Here is a 21,680-nt window from a genome sequence, read left to right as displayed (position 1 = left end):
TGTATTGTTTGCAGCTAAGTAAATACTCTAAATTATATTTAACATTTACCCTTGCTGGGATTGGTTCCAAGATAGGTCTGCCCACCCAACCTTCCAAAAAGTCAAGAGACAAAACAATGCTTACTGCACCACTAATCCAGGAAGCATAATCACTACAAAGGAAAACAGCAAGATTCGCAAGCTCTTCTGGAGTCCCCAGCCTACCACAGGGAAGTCTGTCAATCACATCTTTCTCAAATGTTCCAGTTGGGTCCACACGGCTGAAGGCACCCTTAGAAATTAAGAAAACAATTAGGCTGTATGTGTGTGTGTGTTTAAATACAATTCTTTTCCTACTTCAGAAACAAGTTACATAAAATAGAATGCTACTATATACTACCCTGTTTATACTTTAGCCCTGTAAGTAATAGAATTTTATGAAATTCTGTCACATTCACTTTAGGCTCAAACAGGTCATTTTTACCTAAATTTGACCTTCAAAAACATTCATAGAGAATATAATGTTTTAGTTTCATTTCTTCTTTAGAAAATGAGAACATCTACCTTAGCTAACTCACACCGTTGTAAGCATCACGTGAGCAAATGTATACAAAAATCTTCTGAAATACAGACAAGCTTAGAGAGGTGGAGATGGTGGTACTACTGTTATTTCATTTATTAAACACAGGAAAGTAACTCAGCTAGGAAATATTTAGGAGGAAGTCCCTTTCTTCTGTTTGGGCAGGAAAGCCCATCTTTGATTTGTGTGCTTTATATATGACAGTGTTTTCTCTTGTTTCTTCTCACTTAATCCTCCTAACAACACCTTGAAGCAAACAGAGTGTAGATACTATACTCCTGTATTTTATAGATGAAGAAAATAAGAAGTAATGAAGCAGTCAAAATGATAAGAAAGCAAGATTAAATTCAAGTAGATATTAGGGAGACAAAAATAATAATTAAATGAGATAAACAATTTTTGCTTATGCTGATGATATGCAAGAGCAGACCGGGAAAATGTATAGATGTGAGCTGATTAAGAAAAATGAATGAAACCTTCTGTACTAGAGCCTTGAAGACTACGTGATATTTTTCTTCAGTGATACAAGTGTAAGACACAGCAAGCACTCAAGGCTCCTGGAGAGCCCTCCAATTGTCCTGGCCAGGTATAAAGCAGCCAGGACAAATGGTAGCTTTGGTTTCAATCCTGCTTGTACCTTGTTCACTTCAGGGTTTCTATACTCCAGCTTTCTTTTAATCTCTTCAAGACTACATATCTATTATTTGTGTACAACTCTTATCTCTGTTGCTAGAATACAAGTTCCTTGATGGCAAGCACTTTGTCACAAATATTCCTGTATCTTTCTCAGTACTGTTGCACACTGTGGGTACTCAACAAATACATAAAATGTGCATGATGGTTCTTAGATATTGACGTCCAAGAAAGATGCTTCTGGGAATACAGAGTTCTTTCCTGATTATGCTTAACACTGGACCACCTGGAGTCATGCACTTTAATATATGCTTTGGAAGTATTCTTCCACTAATGTGTTCAGACTTTTTATTATTCAAATGTTGGAAAAATATGATCTTTAATCAAATTTCACTCAGGTGATTTTTCTTTCCATTTTCCACCCATTAAACTGCTAAATAAAACAAATATAGTAATTTCCATGTTGATATTTAATACCCCCAGTGCTACCCACCACCAAAATATTCTCTAATGTTATTCTCTAATACGTTTATGCATTTTGATTGTATTTTCAAAGCTACCTCTCAGTTTGGAATTATAAATTCTTGCTTAACTTGAAAACAAAACAAGTGTAAGAGTGGAGTTATTTGGGGTTCATGGGAGAGAAGAGAGAACCTGTGGACACTTTGTGCAACATCTGTAGCAACATTAGTGATAATTATGAGTTGCAGTGAGTATGTGCAGGGATTATTAATGATAGGTGAAATGCATGCTTTCAGAAGGATGTTTAATCAGACAGGTGTAGGAGTTAGATGACATGCATAATTGAATGTGAAAAAGCACAGGCATGAGTCAAAGAAAATGCTACCAAAAGCAAGGCCACACCTCATGACAAATTTCTAGAGCAACTCTTAAACTAAAAATATAGTTATATTTCCATAATTTGAGAAAAAGGGACGTCAGTCAAAGTATTAAGAATCTCAAAATATGGTGAAAATTAAGAAACATGGGACAATAACAGATTTACAGTAACAGAAGCAAATTGGAAAAATTGCCAAAATTGATGACATGAAAGATCCTAAGAGATTAAGCCATTGAAATAGGCCTTATCACGAAGTTACACAGCTGCTACCACCCTGGCTAGGCCATTATTTCTTATACTGGACAATGGGAAAAGTCTCTTCCCTAAAAGGGAACTTCAAAGCCAGAGTTCCCTGGAAAGTCCATCAGACACAATCAGAGCGCATCTGTCACCATTTCATTCTTTAATCATTACGTTTAATCTTTACGTTTAATCATGACATTTAATCAAATGTTATAATAAGCCAACTAAAACTTACTTTGGTTTTTATAGGCCCGGGTTGAATTACATTGAATCTCATTCCATATTTACCCCATTCTGCTGCAAGAGACCTAAAAATTAAAGTAGACAAAAAAAGTTCTCAAATATTATGCTGTATGTTAAAAACACAAATAACCAAGACTCACTTCATGCCAGAGTTTATAGTCAAAAGTTATACACTATAATTTTTCCTTAAATTACAGATAAGGTAACTGAAATGCAGCAAGGTTAATTCATTTTCTCCGTATCTTATAGCTAACCTGTAAACTTCCTATCTAGCCCCAGAGTTTGTGTCTTCAATCACTCTGCTCTACCCCCTACCACTTATGTTTTATTGTCCTTAGCTACTAGCTACACTGTCTATCATTTACATTTTATCACAAGAAATCCAATATCAATATAGATTTTTTTAAGTGCGTATTCATTACTCACAGAAAAATAAAGAGAACTTCATGTCTTTCCTTCACATTTTGTGGAATTCGAGTTCACATTTATAAGATTTGACTTATAGCCCTGTGCATTAGATTACAATGTCTGCAACATCACAAGTACTTTAACTGAATAAGAGATGGATTACTTAGACTTAAAATATTAACCACATCCATGTTTAACTAGGCTTTAATGTAATTACTGAACTGGGCTTCAAAGGAAATAGGAATCTAATAAAATCTTATTAAATGTCTTGTAGCAAAATAAAACACTAATAGCAAACATGTTATCTTGATGCAATCTGTTTTTACAACATATTTGATGCACGGGTCTAAATTTTTTTCAATCTAGACTTATTTTATGAATTTATACTGGTATATAGATATATATACATATATATCTAGGTTCAAACAATGATTCAAGGTAGCTTTTAAAAAAAAGAGCACAAAAAATGCAATGAGGAAGAAAGGAAAGGAAGAAGCAAAGGAGGCAAGAGCAAAAAGGAGAGGGAAATATAAAAGGGCTGAGAAAGAAATTCATATCTAAGTGTATTATGATGTTTCATATAATTGCAAAAGGCAGGTTGCAAATTTTCATGATCTTATATAAACATGGTAAGCCTAGCACTCATAGGAGAAATCCTATGAAAGTATAGGAAAAAGTATAAAAAGCATAAACGAAGAGCTAAATAAAAAATAGATAAAAGGAAACAGGGAGATAGATCTACTGCAAATGAGAAGGGACCAAGAAGCGGAAGGAGGGGGTAAGGAGTAGAAGGGAACAGGATGTAAAAAAGCATTAAGCTGTGTCTTGTACATGTATCAACTCCCTACAATAAAAGTAGTCATGTGTCATAAACATGTATCAAGAAATAAATTAAAATTAAAAAGTAAGCCTAATCAGTTACACAGTTCACAGTGCCCAAAAGGAAAAAGCAAGCTAAAATTGCTCAGGGAAAGCACAAATGTTTCTAAAACAAAACAAATCAGAAAAATATTTCTTCCTAGAAGACTTACAAAAGAAAACTGTATAACTGTGTAATATAATAATGCCCTTAAGACATTGTATCTTTCTAATAGATAAAATGGGGGTAAGTTTTATGAAACCATAAGATATCCATTCATAAAGTCTGACAGCATCATTTCAAAGGCCAATTCAGTAAAACTAGTTCTGTGGAAGAGGGGATATGTGATCTAGTACAGATGTTAATCTAACTGAACTCACAGGTGCATTTTAGAAAAATGGGTAGGCTTCCTCTCTTTCAGGCAAGTCATACATAAGTTGAGCTAAGAGTGAAACTTTTATTCATGATCCCACTTACCCCAGGATGTTCCTACAGGGTATCTACTCCAAACTACTAAAGAAGCAGTAACTTTATGTCTTAACAGAATTACTCAACCAAGCAGAGTCTATTTCATCCTGTGAAAAACAGAGCAACCTATGGTAGAAACCTGTCCAGAAGAAAAACCATCCTACTTTTGCTCAGAGATGTGCTAGGTAGTTTTTTCTTTTTTCTCCTGTTGGCATGATCTACCAGCTCTCATTAGGCTAGTTTATATACCAAAGAACTGTTGTAATAGGATAAAGAATCCATCTCATATAGTTCACTCCATGTGATAATATGCTAACCACAATGTACCGATATGTGTTAGGCATTATTATTGTTGTTCAACAAGTGCTTACCATGAGCCAACATTCTGTAAGTATTTTTTAGCGTCTAGCAAGGAAATCAATCTCTGTTCTCAGGGAAGCTTTCTCTCCCTCTCCTAAGAGAGGTCAGTTTGGCTGTATAAGGAAAATGTGACTTAGTAAGTGCATAAAGTGTGCCATGGCTCATTGAAAGAAAAGCCACCTAAGCAACCTGAAAGTGAAGGAGAAGGTTTCCATACAGAGGTTGTATTCGAGCTGACACTTTAAGAAAGGTTAGGTGGCCGGAGATTTAGCTCAGTGGTTTCACCACCTGCTGCGTAAGCGCAAGGACCCAAGTTCGATCCCCAGTACAAAAAAAAAAAAAAAAAAAAAGAAAGGTTAGGTGTTTGCTACAGGAGGCAGGGGTAAGAAGAGGATGGGTGTTTGGGCTGGGGATTTAGCTCAGTGGTTCCAGTGGCTGCCTCACAAGCCCAAGGACCTGATTTCAATCTCCGGTACCAAAAAAAAAAAAAAAAGAGGATGGGTGTTTACAGGGAGAAGGATAGAAAAAGACATCCCAGGTCTAGGAGGTCAGTATGAGTAAAACACAAAGGCACAAACAACATGCAGAATTTGGGAATCTATAGGACATGTACAATATGGCTCTGTCCTATAATGTATGAAAAGAGGGTCAGTAAGGGCTGGGGCTGTAAAGGAAGCCACGTGCATCTGTTAAGTGCAATACATTAGGCAGGAACATGAAGAGAATCACAGTCCTTAAAGGACATGATACTGAAGCTTCTAATAAGATTCAAAGGTTGCAACAAAATAAATATTGATATTGTACACCTGCTGCTGCTAATCCTTTATTACTAATAGTTTCTGACATTTTTTTAAAGTAATTATTCATACTAACACTCAAGTTTGAATAGTTGCTAGGTTTCAATATGTCCTCAAAGGGCTTTTATTAGACACTTAATCCACAATGCAAAGTTTGGAAGGTGGGACCTAAAATGGGGTGATTAAGTCATGAGGACTTTGCCCTCTGAATGGATAAATGTCATCTCAAGAATGTGTTTGTTATAGTAAGAGTGGGCTTATTATAAACTGAATTCAGCCCCTTCTTGCTGTCTTGATGATTCAGCAAAAAGGTCCTTGCCAGATACAGGCACCTTGCTATTAAACATTCTAGCATCTAGACTATTGAATAAATAAATTTCTGTTGTTTAGAAAATGCCTAGTCTTGGGCATTCTGTTATAGCAGCACAAAGTGGACTACGACAAAAAAAAACAGTACTTTCTATCTCAAACAAATTTGTACTATTGATCTAAATGTTAAAAGTTCTTTGGTACTCCAGGGAGAGAAGAGCAAAACTGTAGTTCAACAAGCACTGAGCACAAACTATGTACCAGATCCTACTAGGTAATGAAGATTCAAACATATGGGCCCTTGTGTCATTGAGCTCACACCCTAGTGGGGAAGTCAGTTATAGCCTGTCACATCCAAAGATCTAACACACCCTTCTTTCTGTGCCCTGCCACCCTGATAAACTACCTACATCTCAGAATTCATTTTTCAGTGTTTGTTGTCTCATAAGATCGGATTAAACATGCAGGGGAATGGGGAAAAAATAAGAACAAAGATATACCATGTAAAGGTACAAATTCCCAAAGATGAATGTCATTGTATTGTATACCTAAAATGTACCAATAAACTTAATGAATAAAAAAACTGGATTAAACAAAGTTTTAAGGAATGATAATGAATGGTTAATTCTTGAAGATAATGAGAGGAAATATCCCAGAACAGTTGGTGTGATAAAAGCCTTGAAATTAAGCAACATATCACAGCAAATTTTAATAACAGCATAACCTAGATACAAACATATGGCACATTTAAGGGAACAAGAAATAGTTAAAGCAAATAAAGCACAGGAATAATGGGTGGAATGATACGAGATCAGGTGAGAAAAAAGACTGTTCTATTTCCATATCTACCATATCCCTGGTACCTACGACACTGGCAGGCTCACAGTTGGTAGATGATAAACAAATAAACAAAGGCCTAGACAAGTCTATTTAGAATGCCATGCTGTTTGGGTTTTATTCCAAACAGTAACAGAACATGAGCTAACGTTTTTAGCTACACAATGTCATAAGCAGATATGTATTTTTAGAAAGATAATTTTGGTGGAAATATTAATTTTAAAAATGAAAGGGAAAGAGACTTATAACAAAGAAATATACTATAGGACTATTACAATAGCCAGATAAGCAATGATGAGAATGCTCCATTATAACAAAGGCAATGGAAAAGGCCAATGAAAAAAAATTCAAAGAGCAATCATTCTCTGCTGAGCAAAGGACTAGACTTGGCAAGTGCTCATGGTCTGTGTTAGTACCATTAATCTTATACAGTAGGTACAATAAAAGGATGACGATTGTTTACAAGGTTAGGAACAGCACCAGTAAGGACACACAGAATGACAAAAAGTCCTGTGACATCTAAAGACATTAGCCACATGTGACTCTTTAAAATTTTCAAATTCAGTTTTTCAGTCACAGTGGCTGTGTTTCAATGATTCAATGACTACATGTGGGTATTGGATATTGCAGATCTATAGAACATTTCCATCACTAAACAAAATTCTACTGGAAAATGCTGTTTTAGGTAAATAGGACTCATCGGAAACAGAAAGTGTCTCTTGGTGAATCCAAATTTGTCTTTTTTTACTTCTCTCTAGATGAAAACCAGAAAGCAAGAATTTACTTCCATGAGTTACCAAAGTACTTTATTTATCTTCAGCATCATTATTAATGTAGAAGGCTCACTTGTTCATGGCTTCTACACCAGCTTTGGAAGAAGAACTTGGTACAACAAAACCAGATCCTGTCTCAGCACAGATCGTTGTAATGGCAAGAAATGCTGCTCCTGAAATTTTAAAAGACATGGGTTATTAACAGTACAGCTATATCAATGTATATTAGGGAAATATGATTTACAAAAATAAGATTTGACTCAAAAGGGTATAACAAAAGCTGAAGCATTAAAAACTAAAAACTTTACTAGCCATATATGAATGAGATAGTAATCTAAGAATATTGTTTTGCCTTGCTACTAATCTGGCTGGCATTAGGTAGCCCAGTCTGCACTTACTTTGAATATTCTACACCCAATCAGTCAATACTAATCCACAAATCTCAGAGGCATATACTTGTAACACTCTTGTAATAGCCAGCTGGATAGAATTCCCATTAACTAAGTACCAATTAAATAAGAATACATCAGAATTAAATAAAATTATGAAAGACCAACCAAGTAGACTTGCCCTACTGCTATATCTGTTTCACGAGACAAATGATACAACTATTTTCAGATACTGTACAGTGAGCAGAAAAGGACAGGGATCTTTTGGAGAAGGAAAATGAATGAAATGAGCCTTTGCATCACTTTTTTTTTTTTTTTGGTCTGAACATACTACATAGACTGTAGCTTAACAGGAATCCAAGCAGAGAATTGCACTGAGTTAAGGAGATGAGACAGTAGAGTCTATGAAGGCTAAAGAAACTGAGCTTTCTGAGTAAGAGTTCACCTAAGGAGAAAAGTACGCTGGGACAAGCTCCATGGATCTTCACAGAGTCTCGAGTCTGGCCAAATGGCAAGCCATCCATATGAGGATGAAATTTGACTTCTCCAGAGCTATAAGATAAACAATTGCAAAGCTTCACATAGAGCTGAGGACACAGTTCTAAGAAACTTCATTGAATATACAGGGCTTTCTATAGAGAGCTCAGAAAAGATGTGCCTTAGCAGAAGAGATAAATTAGCCCAATATTAGGCTCTATGTTCGCTCAAGTAAATCTTAAAAATGAGACTTAAAATGATTTAAGAAATAAAACTCAATACATCTCAAAGAAAAATTAAAAACCCATGCACATACAATAACAACATTCACTTTCTGCATATAATTAAAAATCATTACACATAAAAAGACTTAGAAATATAACCAGGAGAAAAATTAATATAAAGCATCTCAGAAATGACAGAGATGATAAAATTAGCAGACAAAGGCCTTTAGAATGTTATTATATGTGAAAAGAGTTCAAAGAAAAGGTAAATATAAGAAAATATAAAATTATAAGCAGAATTGTTAAACCAGGAATATGTATTATGTGAAATTTTTAAAAATAAATGAATAAGCTTAACTGTAGAAGAAAACATCTATGAATTTGAAGACAGCAATATAAACTATGTTAAAAATGAAGGACAGAAAGGAAAGAAGTTGGAAGGATAAAAAGACCAAAGCCTCAAGGACCTATGGAATAATATTTAGCTCTTTAACATATATATATATGTGTGTGTGCATATATAATTCTATAAGAAAAAAGAGTACCTGAGAGATAAAGATTGAAAAAAACTCCAAATTTAGTAAAAACAATATATAATTCTAGAGAACTAAACAAATCCCAAGCAAGATAATGAGAGAGGGCACTGTGGCATATTTTAATCAATTACTTCAAACTAGTGATAAAAAAATCTTAATACTAATGAGGAGTAGAAGGAGGAAACAATATAAATGAAGAAACACTGATAAAAATGTTCACTGATTTCTCACCAGAAACAATGTAAGCTAGAAGACAATGGAATAACATCTTTAAAATGCTGAAATTTTAAAAATTGTCAACTATAAATTATTTATCCAGCAAAAGTATACTTCAGAAATGAAGTTGACAGGGAATGGAAGAGGAAGTAAAAATGATCAAGGCATGATATGTATAGGCACCAGTTCTCCAAGATGAAAGTAATTATTGTGTATCTCAAACATATACTAATAAAACAAGAGTTTAGAAAAAAAATGAGGTTGCTATTTTTCTAATATTCAAATGCTGAGAGAAATCACTGCCACTAGACCTGTCCTACAAGAAATTTTAAAGGACATTATTTAGGCTAAATAAAAATGATACTAGATAGAAACTCAGATCATGAAAAGGAATGACCAGTATCAGAAATGGTAAATATGTGTGTAAATGGAAAAAATATTCTTGTGTTTAAATTTCTTTTTAAAAAAATCTCTGCATAAAGGTATACTACAAAGTGACACTAACTATATAAGTAGAATGGGGCATAGTAAAGATTTTCAAATTAACTGAATAAATCAGAGATTAGAAGTGTGATCTTTAGCTCCTGAGGAATCAGTGATGTTCTATTTCTTATTCAGACATAAAACCAGATAAGAAAATAAGTTTATATTTGCAGAAGAATCAATATACACTTATGTTTTCCAAAACATGGTTTAAAAAATTTAAAGACTACAAGAAACATATTTGAAGAACATCCAGGTAAGTTTTTCTTCTCTTAACATATTTAGTTTCTCTTTCCCTCAGCATTTTTCAGAATAGAAACAAAATTCAGTACACCCTGGAGAACATGGGGGAGGAGGAGGAGGTAGGAATGCCATTTTGAGACTATGAGAAATAAGAATGGATACCTTAGTCATTCTGGTATCATCTTTTATATATCGAACTCAGACTTTCAGATCTCTGAAAACTACTTTGTTGCTAGAATCTTATTCTGAAAAAGGAGGGACATAGAACATCTGTGGGCTCCATTACAGTATCAGGTGCTAACTGCATCATTCTGACAGCAAAAGTATGAAAACTACTCGAAAAGGGACAATTACTTATACACAGCAAATGCTCCAATAGAAAGTCCACTATCTTCCAAGTAAGATTAAACTGATATATTTTTCCAACCATAAGACATAAGAAAGAAAGAAAATATTTGCAAAATATTCATCCAAGAGTCTAGCCAGGCATGGCAGCACACACCCAAACTCTCAGCTATTCAGGAGGCTGGTGCAGGAAAATTACAAGTTGAAGTCCAACTTGGTTAAATTAGCAAGACCTTGTCTCAAAAATAAAATATAAAGGCCCTGGGATGGAGCTCAGGGATAAAGCATGTGCAAGATCCTCAGTTCGATCTCCACTACCACCAAAAAACAACCACAGAAATTCTGAAAAAAGTCTAAATATGAAGAGTATCACTATGTTGAACACTTAGATCTAATGTCTTTGACAGTGGCACAAGGGGCATGTGATGGATTTATGTTGAACATACTATCAATTTCAAAGGCAGGACGGTTGCCAACATATAACCTGCTTCCACAGGACAGAGCAGCTGGAAAGGAGGAAACAACATCTGTATATAAACTCTCAAATCCTTGGCTGACCCCTGGACTAAGCAAATACAGAATGGCTCTGAGAAACTCAAAAGTAACGACTGAAAGCTGAAAAAGTGAGCTTAAAAATCTTTAGCAAAATAAGGGGCCAGGAATTTACCTAAGTAGTTCTGTCGTCTGCCTTGCAAGCACAAGGTCCCAAGTTCGATCCCTGGTACCAAAAAAATTCTTTTGCAAAATAAATCCAGCAGTATGCAAATAAATAATCCCTCATAATTTAAGACAGAAATAAAATTCTGGGATCATTTTTTAACGATATAAATGTAATTCATATTAACAAGTTAAAAATATGACCATCTTGATAAATAGAGGACTTGACAAATTCAAACCTATCCATTATTTTCTTTTTAAGATATCAGTAAACTAGATAGAGAAAGAAAAATTCTCAGACTGGTAAAGGACGTTTACAAAAACCTACAAGTAAATCATAACTGATGTTGAATGTACTTTCCTCCTAATGTCAGGAAGAAATGCTATTTGATTTGTTCTTGATATTAGGAACAAAACAGAGATGCGTTTTCACCACTCTCATTCGGCATTGCACTGGAGGTCCTATCTTAAAAGGAAAAAAAGAAGTGAAAGGCACACATACTAGGAAAGAAGATAGAAAAATACTATTTTTCATCAATATCATCAATGTTAAAAAAAATCAAAGGAATCTAACACAAAGGATGTAAGAGCTATTAAGTAAATTTAGCAAGCTCTCGAGAAAAAGGTCAGTACATAAACTAGCCCATAGTATTTCTAAATACTGCAAGCAATCAGAAAATAAGATTTAGAAAATACCATGTGCATCACGGTCAAAAAATATAAAATACTAAAGCCAAGAAAATACATCCAAGAGCTATATCCTGAACACAGTAAAATACTCCTGATAGAAATTAAAGAGGACCTAACTAAATGGAGAGATATAATGATGGATTGGAAGATGTTATATTGTTCAAATGTTAATTTTCTCCAATATAAACTGAACACAATCCCAGTCAAAATCTCGAGGCTTTTCTGTAAAAATTGTCAATTTAATTCTAAAAATTCCATGAAAACACAAAAGACATAAAAGAACCAAAACAATTTTAACAAAGAAGAAAGTTGAAGGACACAGTCTACCTCATTTCAAGTTAATATCGAAGCTAATCAATATGGAATATATAAAATACATGGTATATGTTTATATAATAAAAATACTTAATAATGAGAGACACATAGATCAGAAGAACAAAATAAGTTCAAAAATTGACATGTATATAAAATATAGATAGATAGATAGATATAGTTAACTATAGTTAGACAATAACTATAGTTAGACAATTTTGACAAAAGTTCCAAGGTAATTCAGTGAGGAAAGGATGGATAGCTATATGCAAACAAAAAATTAACCTCAATTGTTACCTCATACCTTTCACAAACATTATCTCAGTTGGATCATGGACCTAATGCTACAAGTAGAAACTGAAAGAAACTAAAACTTCAAAATGCATTAGTTACTTATGACTCTGCATTAGGCAAAGATTTCTCAGAATCTCAAAATGGCCTGAGCTATGCAAGAAAAACTGGACATCACAATTAAAAACCTTTCCTCTTTAGAAGTCACTATTGAGGACATGAAAGACAAGCCACTGATGGAGAAAATATTTGCAAAACATTTATAGAAGTTTCCTACATCTTTCATTTGTTCATAACTGTAAATTTTGCATCACGACTGCTTATCTTTCTAAATCTAGCTTCTCTGCCCCAATAGGGGCCACAGTGCTTCTGATTCTCTGTCACCTGCTGTCCCCTAAATGCATGTTGCCAACAATTCCTGCCCCAGCAAGTGAGCTTCTATCTTACAGTTGCTGGTATCCTCACCTTCACCCACCTGACTGCCCATTATCTTCTCTTGATGGAATTCCTAGATGCTAGACCACCTAATGTACTTCTAATAACTACTGTATATTGCTCCCTGAACTGACTTCCAGGCTCACACATATTACACAATTGAGGAATCATTAACTGGAGATCTTTTACTATTTTCTTTTGTTTGGGGGTTTTTTGGTACCAGGGATCGAACTTGCACTTGCAGGGCAGGCGGCGGAACCACTGAGCTAAATCCCCAGACCTAGAGATCTTTTACTATTGATCCACTACCAGAAGACCTTTGCACTGTACTCTCCTTAGCCTTGGAGGCCAAGTTCTTCAAACTGTCAGATTACAGCATCAATAACTGACAGGAATCTTGGAGGAATAAAAACTGGCTTCCATTTTTTAAAAAGCCTTACCTAATATATTTTTAATGAAACCCATAGAATTTTAATTCAGTGTGATGAATAAAAATAGATCTAACTCTATGTTAAAATGAAAGACAATAATGAGGAGAGAGTCAGACAAATCTCAGGGTCACAGAGATGGGCAAGGGAAGAGATAAAGAGATAATCAAGCAGGGAAAGACAAAGTAATGAAAGAGACAGAGGTAAAGAAAAACAGAGAACCAAAAATGAAAAGCTCACAAGGGCAAAAAGATAAAGAAACAGAACATGAGCAAGAGTTGGGGAAAGAAGAAATCAGACAGAGGCAGACAGAGAAGAGATACAAAGATCAAGGAAAGAGAAGTCAATTCACCCTTTCTTATCTCCCTCCCCAATTTTGTCTCTCCCTACTGGGGAAAAAACCAAATAAAAAAAATATATATCACTTAACCTCCAAATCTAAATCATTTACATTTTGCTATAGTGAAAATGAGTGACTAGAGATTTCTATTTCAAAAATTGCATGGAGAAAGGATTTATTTAAAAAAGCAATGCCTCTCTATCATCCTCCCATCTGTGTCTCCATCCTTTCTCAAGCTGGCTTGAGGATTATCCATGTTGCATAGAAGAAACTGAACCTCTGAATCACCTCCATGCCCTGCTTAACCCCCTCAAGCCTCAAAGGCCATCTTCTAAAGAGAAAGGATTTTTCCTTCTTGTCCCTTTTCAGAATGCTTTCTGACAAAAAGCCTCATCCCTCAAGTCCCAACCCTAATTTATTCAGGGACAGAGTCTTCGCCACCTCTGCTTCAGGAATGCAGCACTTTTCCTGGTACACAGAAGTCAGCAAGTAAGTATGCCAGTTCTAGACACATACATACATTATACAATTTATTATTTATATAAACTTCAATAAAGAAATCCATTCAAAGTACTAACAAAAATGTTTGAAAATTTTCCATCCTAATCTACTTTCCTTTCAATCTCATTGATGTCATCATCATCCAAACTATTCACCCAAGCTAAAAATTCTCATTTCTAGGCCTGCTGATCTTCTAAACGTCTCCTACTTTATCTCCCATGCCACATATCCACATCCTCCCAAAGCCAAAAACTCTCCTGAATGGATTTCTTCAAACTTTCCCATCTCCCAACATGGCTGCCAGCAACCTTTCCAATTGAGTCACATTGTTCATGACACACCTTCAATGGAAAGAATTAACATCAAATTCCCTGTAACCCTTAATCAGTGACTGTCAACTTGATTAAAACTCACCTAGCAGATTAGTACAGTCTTTCCAGAAATGACTGACATGTAAGCCAGCAAACTGAAGGGAAAAGACTCAACCTCATTGTAGGTGGCACCATCCAATAGGCTTGCAGCCCAGATGGAATGAAACTGGAAGAAGGAGGAAGTCCACCTGCATTTCGAAAAGCTCATTGTACTTGAGGTTGGTGCATCTTTTGCAACTGCCACTGCCTGTGGATATCAAACTCCAGTTTGTGGAGAGTCTCCAGGCCTTCAGTCTCAAACAGGCACAGCATCTTTGATCCTTCTTGTTCTGAGGAACTGAGCACCTACTGGATCCTCTGGCTCCCCAGCACACAGGTGGCCATATTGGACTATCTTGCCTTGGATCTTGTGAGTCTATCTGAAAAATCCCCTTGCATAATTTTACTAAATCTCTTTGCCTTTTGATTCTGTTCCTCTAGATAACCCCAACCAATACACTCTTTATTTTGGTATTGGAACTTTCCCAGTTACACTTCAACCCACCTTCCCATAATCATTTCATATGGTTCTCTCTCCCCTTCCCTATGAACATCTAATTCTTTATCATTCCCTAAACACTTCTGCTTCTTCCCTCCAACACGCCTCTATCCAGCGACTTTCACATTTCCTTCCTCTCCTTCACATTTAGATTTTTGAAAATTCTACTCAAATGCCACTTCATTCCTCAATCTGATCACTGACCCTAGGGAAGAGTTAGTTATTCCTGTCTCCAGATTTCCAATGCACTTGAAACACTTATTTAGTATGGCTTATATCATACTGTATGAAATTTATGTATCTTTTTCATTACAATGTGAGTTGAATGAGTAGACTTCTCTCGTTTAGTTCTTAAAGTATTCCAACATTTAGCACAGAACGTGTGCACAGTAGGAGCTTAATACTGAAAATGAGAAGAATAAATGAATATGGCCCAACATGGGATGAATAAATAAACATACCTTTCTGTGCTTTAATTAGTTGCTTTCCAATTTCCAGTGTCACATAAGCTGTACCATTTAGAACTATGTCAGATATGGTCTTCCAAGCATTACAAGAGAGTCTTTCAGTGGGAGAAATAAAATTCCCTGCTGCATTGTTTATCACAATCTAATAAATGAATAAGACAAATTATAGAAACTTCTGGATGAAAAAGAACACTCTTCCTCCAAGGCCTTTATTTCCAAAATTTATTAATTGAAATGATATAATACAGCTAAAGTTCATAGATACAATATAATACCATGAGATCTGGCTTGCTTTTATGTTTTTGGAGCCTATAAAAATCACATTATTTCCCAATTCCAGAATCCTAATCCTATCTTTAAATTAGAGTACACTCCATTATTAAGAAAACAAATACAGATTAAGCATATTTATCATGTGACTATACTTTATTTCAAGGAACCTCAAGAAATGCCTTTCAATTTCTAGTGTCATTTAATTTAATGAAATTCTTGGTTGGTGACCTATTTCTTCATTATCAATAAATGTTCTGCTTAATTCTACAGCAGATTCAATATTACTGGTCTATCTGAAAATATCTTTAACAATGAAAAGTCAGACTATTGGGAACAAATCAATTCTCTCTAATAAATGAACCAAATAACAGCAAAATATTTATTTATATCTCAGGTCTTACAAGGAGAAATTTGGAAATTCTTGTAGTTTTCCTAATTTGTACTGCTTTCTTCCATTGAGAATGAAAAGCAAAAACTATTAGGAAAAGCAAATACTATGAGTCATTTAAACTAAATATTGTATTCTTGGATAACTGTTCTCATTATTTCACAATCTTATTTAAATAAAGTGAAATTAAGTTTGTTCTGTGATTATAAATGCACCTTTAAACTGTTCCTGGAAGGAAGTAGTCCTTCTAATCTTTTCCCTGCTTCAACCCAAGCTGACATTTTCTTAAGGAAACAAAATAAATCCTTCTCAACACAGCTCTTGTGCACATGAATAGTTTATTTCCTTTGTGCATCCTGGTGAGTGTTATCAACATTAAAAGCCGTGTGCTTTGGTTTCATCACCATTACACTTACATCAGGATGTCCTGCAACTTTGATCAGTTCCATCACAGTGTTGTGAACCATAGCAGGGTTCCTCACATCACACTGAATTGCATGAACCTGCAAAAGAATAGAAAAAAAAAACCTTACATTTTCTAGACTTCTTAAAACCAGATATTGATACAAATTACAATTCCTACACGTAATTTAAATAACTGCTGTTTAATGTACCTTATTTCCAGTTTGAGAAGAAATCTGTGCTGCAGTAGCTTTCAAAACATCGATGTTCCTAGAAATAAACACATGGCAGGTATTTTGTATGAATTCTGAAATGACTTCTTATTATATTTTTCTTTCTAGTTCCATAAATTAAAGGACACAGAGAATCTACACCTGAAAGACAAGCATTTATGCTGAAGTGTGAGAGTTATATCTAAACACAAATCAATTTGAATGAATTCATTTTCTGAAAGTTAAATTCAAACAATTTTTACCTGTCTGATACTAATTCATTGAATCAGTTACTTTTACACCAATCACTTTGGCATTATCTACTCATAGATTTAAATTTTCTTAATTATAATCATTGTATCTGTGCTTTCATCCAAGCTAGCTTCACAAAGAAAATACATTTATGCAGGCTAGGGATTTAGCTCAGTGGTTTCACTGCCTGCTGCACAAGTGCAAGGACCCAAGTTTGATCCCTGGTACCAAAAAAAAAAATACATTTATGCTATGTTAGTAGGTTTTAGTACAAAGTTATAGGTTCAGATAACCTGTACACATTGTCTTACATCCTTAAACACACACACACACACACACACACACACACAAATATATGAAGATAAATTATATAGTATTAAAATAAAATATTTTAAAACTTTTAAATACATTGCAACAAAAAAAGAAATTCTGGCCAATTTGCATTTATGAATGATATAATAACTTTCACTGAGATGACTACTAAAATTATATACCATTCGAAAGTGGAGGAAAGGGTGGAGTTTTGATCAGTCTTTATAGCTCCAGACTTATTTATAGTGCCAGGATATACTCAAAAAAGAAGATATTCCTTTCACATGGCTTTATCCTTCCTATGTTTATCACAACAGTTGTTCTGAAATACCAAACTTTTTTGGTTTTTTGTTTGTTTGTTTGTTTTTGGTACCAGGGATCAAACTCAAGCCAGCACAGTGCCACTGAGCTACATCCCAGGCCCTGAAATACCAATCTTAAAGAAAACTGCAGTATCCATTATCCTGCTACAAGGTCAGTTATGAATTGAAGCAGTAAGCCTAACCACTCCCACTGAAAGTAATATAGCCTCAAAGTAGTATTTTTTAATCTTATCTTTTTAACTTTTTAACCTCATCTTTACATACAGAAAAGAAGCTACTACCTGAGTGTGCTGGTGTTTGGCTGTAATCCCATCCCTCTGGGAGGCTGATGCAGGAGGATCACAAATTCAAGCTCAGCCCAGATAACTTAACAATTTAGTGAGAAACGGTCTCAAAATGAACAAATAAAACTACAAAAAGGTCTGGGGATGTCACTCACTGTTAAGTCCCTGGGTTCAACCCCAATACTCCCCCCAAAAAACTCACTGAATTTAAGGAGCATATATGTCACCAGTTTCATAACTCATTATTTCTATCATCTCAAATTATAACTGACTTTTACCAAAGACATTTATTTAAGTAATCTCTGGAACAATTCCTGTAAGATTAAGATGCAAATCAAACAACGCTGGTAAACAGTGCTTTCAATATATTGAGGTACAGATGGTTTCCTCTGTCACGTGACTCTTGAGTGAAACTTACCGACTGGCTATCACACACTCAGCACCCAGGGTGGACAGAAAAGTTGTCATTGCTTTGCCGAGCCCGGTACCTCCTCCAGTAATAAATGCAACTTTTCCTTTAAAAGTATCAGGTGGTAGCATAGCTTTTAGAAGAGGACGAAAGAATTTAGACTGTGGAGCTTCAATGTTTTGATATAATGTTTTTGTTCCATGACTGAAAAACTAAAAGGGAATAAAAAAAAAAGAACTGTACATTCATGGATTTCTACAGAAGAGTTAATTTTTATTTTTTATTTTTGAGATTAACTTTTTAAACTTATTCTTAAATTTAATATTAACAAATATCTGGATCAGTGCAATCACTGTGTTTTTATATTTAGTCAATTGCACTTTATTATTATTCTTTCCTGAGTGTTAAGTAACATAATGAAATGGTTTTTAAAAATGGTCTCTGCATGGCAGGGGGTATTACAACCTCCAACTTGAAACTATACTACAAAGCTACTGTGATAAAAACAGCATGGTACTGGTAAAGAAACAGACCTGAAGACCAATGAAACAGATTAGAAGACGCAGAAACAACTCCAGACACACTCAGCCACCTCATCTTTGACAAAGGAGCAAAACACCCTCGCTGGAAGAAACATAGTCTCTTTAATAAATGATGCTGGAGAAATTGGGTTTCAACTTGCCAAAGACTAAAACTAGACCTATATCTCTCACCATGCACTAAACTAAAATCAAAATGGATTAAAGATCTAAATATAAAAACAGAAATGCTGAACTGGCTGGAACAGAGGTTAGGTAGAACTCTTGAAGACATTGGGGTAGAAAAAAACTTTATGAACAAAACCCCAGTTGCCTGTGAACTAGCACAATCAACAAGTGGGATCTCGTTTTATTAAAAAGCTTCTGCACAGCAAGAGAAACTACCAGCAGTGTGAAGAGACAACCCACAATGTGGGAAAAAATTTTCACCAGCAGTCCCTCAGACAAAGGTCTACTATCTCGAATCTATAAAGAACTTTAAAAAATCAGATCTCTCAAATTTAAAGACCCAATCTGAAAATGGGCATCTGAAATGAACAGACATTTCTCAGACAAAGAAGTAGAAATAGCAAATAAATTCATGAAGAAATGTTCAACATCACTGGTCATTTGAGAGATGCAAATGAAAACAAAACTGAGATTCCACCTCACTCCAGAAAGAATGGCTGCTATCATGAAATCAACCAATAACAAATGCTGGTGGGGCTGTGGGGAATGAGGAACCCTGCTCCACTGCTGGTGGGAGTGTAGACTGATGCAACCACTGTGGAAATCAATATGGAGATACCTCCAAGAACTGGAACTGGAAGTCCCATTTGACCCCGCTATTCCACTGCTGGGGTTCTTCCCCAAAGAATTAAAAGAATCATACCACAGTGATATATGTGCACCCATGTTCATAGCAGCACAGTTTGTAATAGCTAAAACTTGGAAACAGCCCAATTTCCCATCAACTGGGAACTGGATAAAGAAAATGTGTTTTTTTTATAAAATGGAGTACTACTCAGCCATCAAAAATGAGAAATTAGAGACATTTATAGCTAAATGGATGCACATTGAGGCAATACTCTGAAGTGAAATAAATAGGACACATGTGTAAATACCGAATAGTTTCTCTAGTGTGAGAAACTGAAAGTGTAAATGAGGGCTAAAAAGTATAATAGATAATTATAGTGAAATAGGAAGAAAAGGGGCAAAGGGGAGGGGGAAGTGGGTGAGGTAGGGGAAAGGAAAGAAGGGAATGGAATTAATATGAGAAAATGAAAAAATGGAGGTTTCAATGCCTGCTACGCAAGCGCAAGGACCCGAGTTCGATCCCCGGTACCAAAAAAAAAACAAAAAACAAATGAAAAAATGGAAACAAAGTCTTTGTAAATAGGGAGGGATGGAGGGATTGAAGGGAGGGCAGGAGAAGGGGGAAAAAATAAGAACCAAGAGAGTATGTAAAGGTGCAAATTCCCAATGATGAATGTCATTATATTGTACACCTAAAAGGTACCAATAAAAGAAGAAAAGAAAAAAAAGTGGTCTCTGAAGCTAACCAACACGGGGCAGAATTTTCTAGTTGTATAACTAGTACCAGCAAGCTATATAACCTTTCTGTGGTTCCTCTGTAAAATGGGGACAAGCAATAAACCTTCTCCATAGAACACCATAAGGTTACATGAGTCAATACAAGTAAAATAATTACAGTTGTACATAGTGCATCATAAAGATTCTTCATATGCTAACACTATTATTTGCACATATTTTGCCTGAATCTAACTTTTAAAAAACTAATATAAAGCATTATTGTCTTTTCAAAGAATAATTGGGTAAAAAGCACATTCCATCTCTAAATTACTGAAAAAATTATTTTAAAATTCTTTATAAGGGTCAGGGATTTAGCTCAATGGCACTGATTTAGCTCAGTGGTGCTGCCGCTGCCTCATAACCACAAGGTCCTGAGTTTGATCCCTGGTACCAATAATAATAATAATAATTCTTTAGAAGGTTTATTAAATCAGATTCCTCTTCCCATGTTTTCTTCTGGCCAATCCATTTAGAACAGATAAACTATTGCTATTATATTTGAAGTGGGGGAGGTCAATCCAATTTAAACTAAAAATTTTGTGTTGCCCTGTTTTATGTTTTAGTATATAATCACTATACATGTAAAAAAAATAAAACCACTGATATTCTCTCACATTTAGACATTAAAAACAAACTTCAGACTCCAAATTGGCCCAAGCCCCAGCAGCAATCCACCGGACACCCACCCCCACCCCAGCTCCTCTGTACAGCCACCTGGTTCCACACTACAAAGACACAGAGGACACTGGAGCACCAGAACACAGTACTGGGTCCCGCCGCTCCTAGCCCAGAGGTAGGGGCTTCTGAGCCACCGTCCCACTGCTCCTGGTCCAGAGGAAGTGGCTTCCTGGTGACCATCCCTCCCGCTGCTCCCAGCCCAGAGGAAGGGGCTTCCAGACCACCATCCCTCTCCCGCCACTCCCAGCCCAGAGGTAGGGGCTTCTGAGCAGCCATCCTACTGCTCCTGGTCCAGAGGAAGGGGCTTCCTGGCCACTATCCCTCCCGCTGCCCCCAGCCCAGAGGAAAGGGCTTTTGGGCCACATTCTGTCCCACTGTGCCCGGCCCAGAGGAAGGGACTTCTGGGCCACCATCCCTACTGCCACTCCCAGCCCCTGTACCACCTCTCCTAGCTCAGAGGAGGTGATCCACACAGGTGCCAAAAGCACCTGCCCACCCCACCCCCCCAGTCGAAATGAGGAAAAACGTAAATAAGTCTCAAAACCAGACTTCCAGATCACCTACAGCAACCCCAAAGGGAAATGAGATGGAACACTCTGATACTCAAACACCTGGACCCACTGAACTGGCAACAAAAGGGGATCTGGAAAAAATGAAATCACAAATAATTTCTCAGATAACAGGAGAAATTGTGCCCCTAGTGCAAGACATGATTAATAAATCTAGAGAGGAGCTCAGGAACATGATGGAATCCCAATATAAG

The 21,680-nt window shown here is 35.8% G+C and overlaps 1 protein-coding gene across 2 annotated transcripts in view; it reads right to left on the bottom strand.

Moving 5' to 3' along the window:
* Positions 1–21,680, bottom strand: part of Decr1 (2,4-dienoyl-CoA reductase 1) — a 37,627-nt gene that overhangs the window by 1,593 nt on the left and 14,354 nt on the right. For both annotated transcript variants that reach the window (XM_004841963.4, XM_004841964.4), the window contains exons 2-8: positions 18,138–18,340; positions 16,549–16,606; positions 16,351–16,437; positions 15,268–15,415; positions 7,404–7,503; positions 2,512–2,584; positions 125–271 (exon numbers count right to left, since the gene is read on the bottom strand). In XM_004841963.4, the coding sequence (XP_004842020.2) occupies positions 125–271; positions 2,512–2,584; positions 7,404–7,503; positions 15,268–15,415; positions 16,351–16,437; positions 16,549–16,606; positions 18,138–18,340 (816 nt within the window). The remainder of the gene's footprint in view (positions 1–124; positions 272–2,511; positions 2,585–7,403; positions 7,504–15,267; positions 15,416–16,350; positions 16,438–16,548; positions 16,607–18,137; positions 18,341–21,680) is intronic.

Source organism: Heterocephalus glaber, unplaced genomic scaffold, assembly GCF_053883595.1.
Source record: "Heterocephalus glaber isolate CG9 unplaced genomic scaffold, H.glaber_assembly_v1.0 deba00001553, whole genome shotgun sequence".
NCBI classification, from domain to species: domain Eukaryota; kingdom Metazoa; phylum Chordata; class Mammalia; order Rodentia; family Bathyergidae; genus Heterocephalus; species Heterocephalus glaber.
The sequence above is the reverse complement of the archived record's forward strand: the minus strand, read 5'-3'. Positions and strand labels throughout refer to the sequence as shown.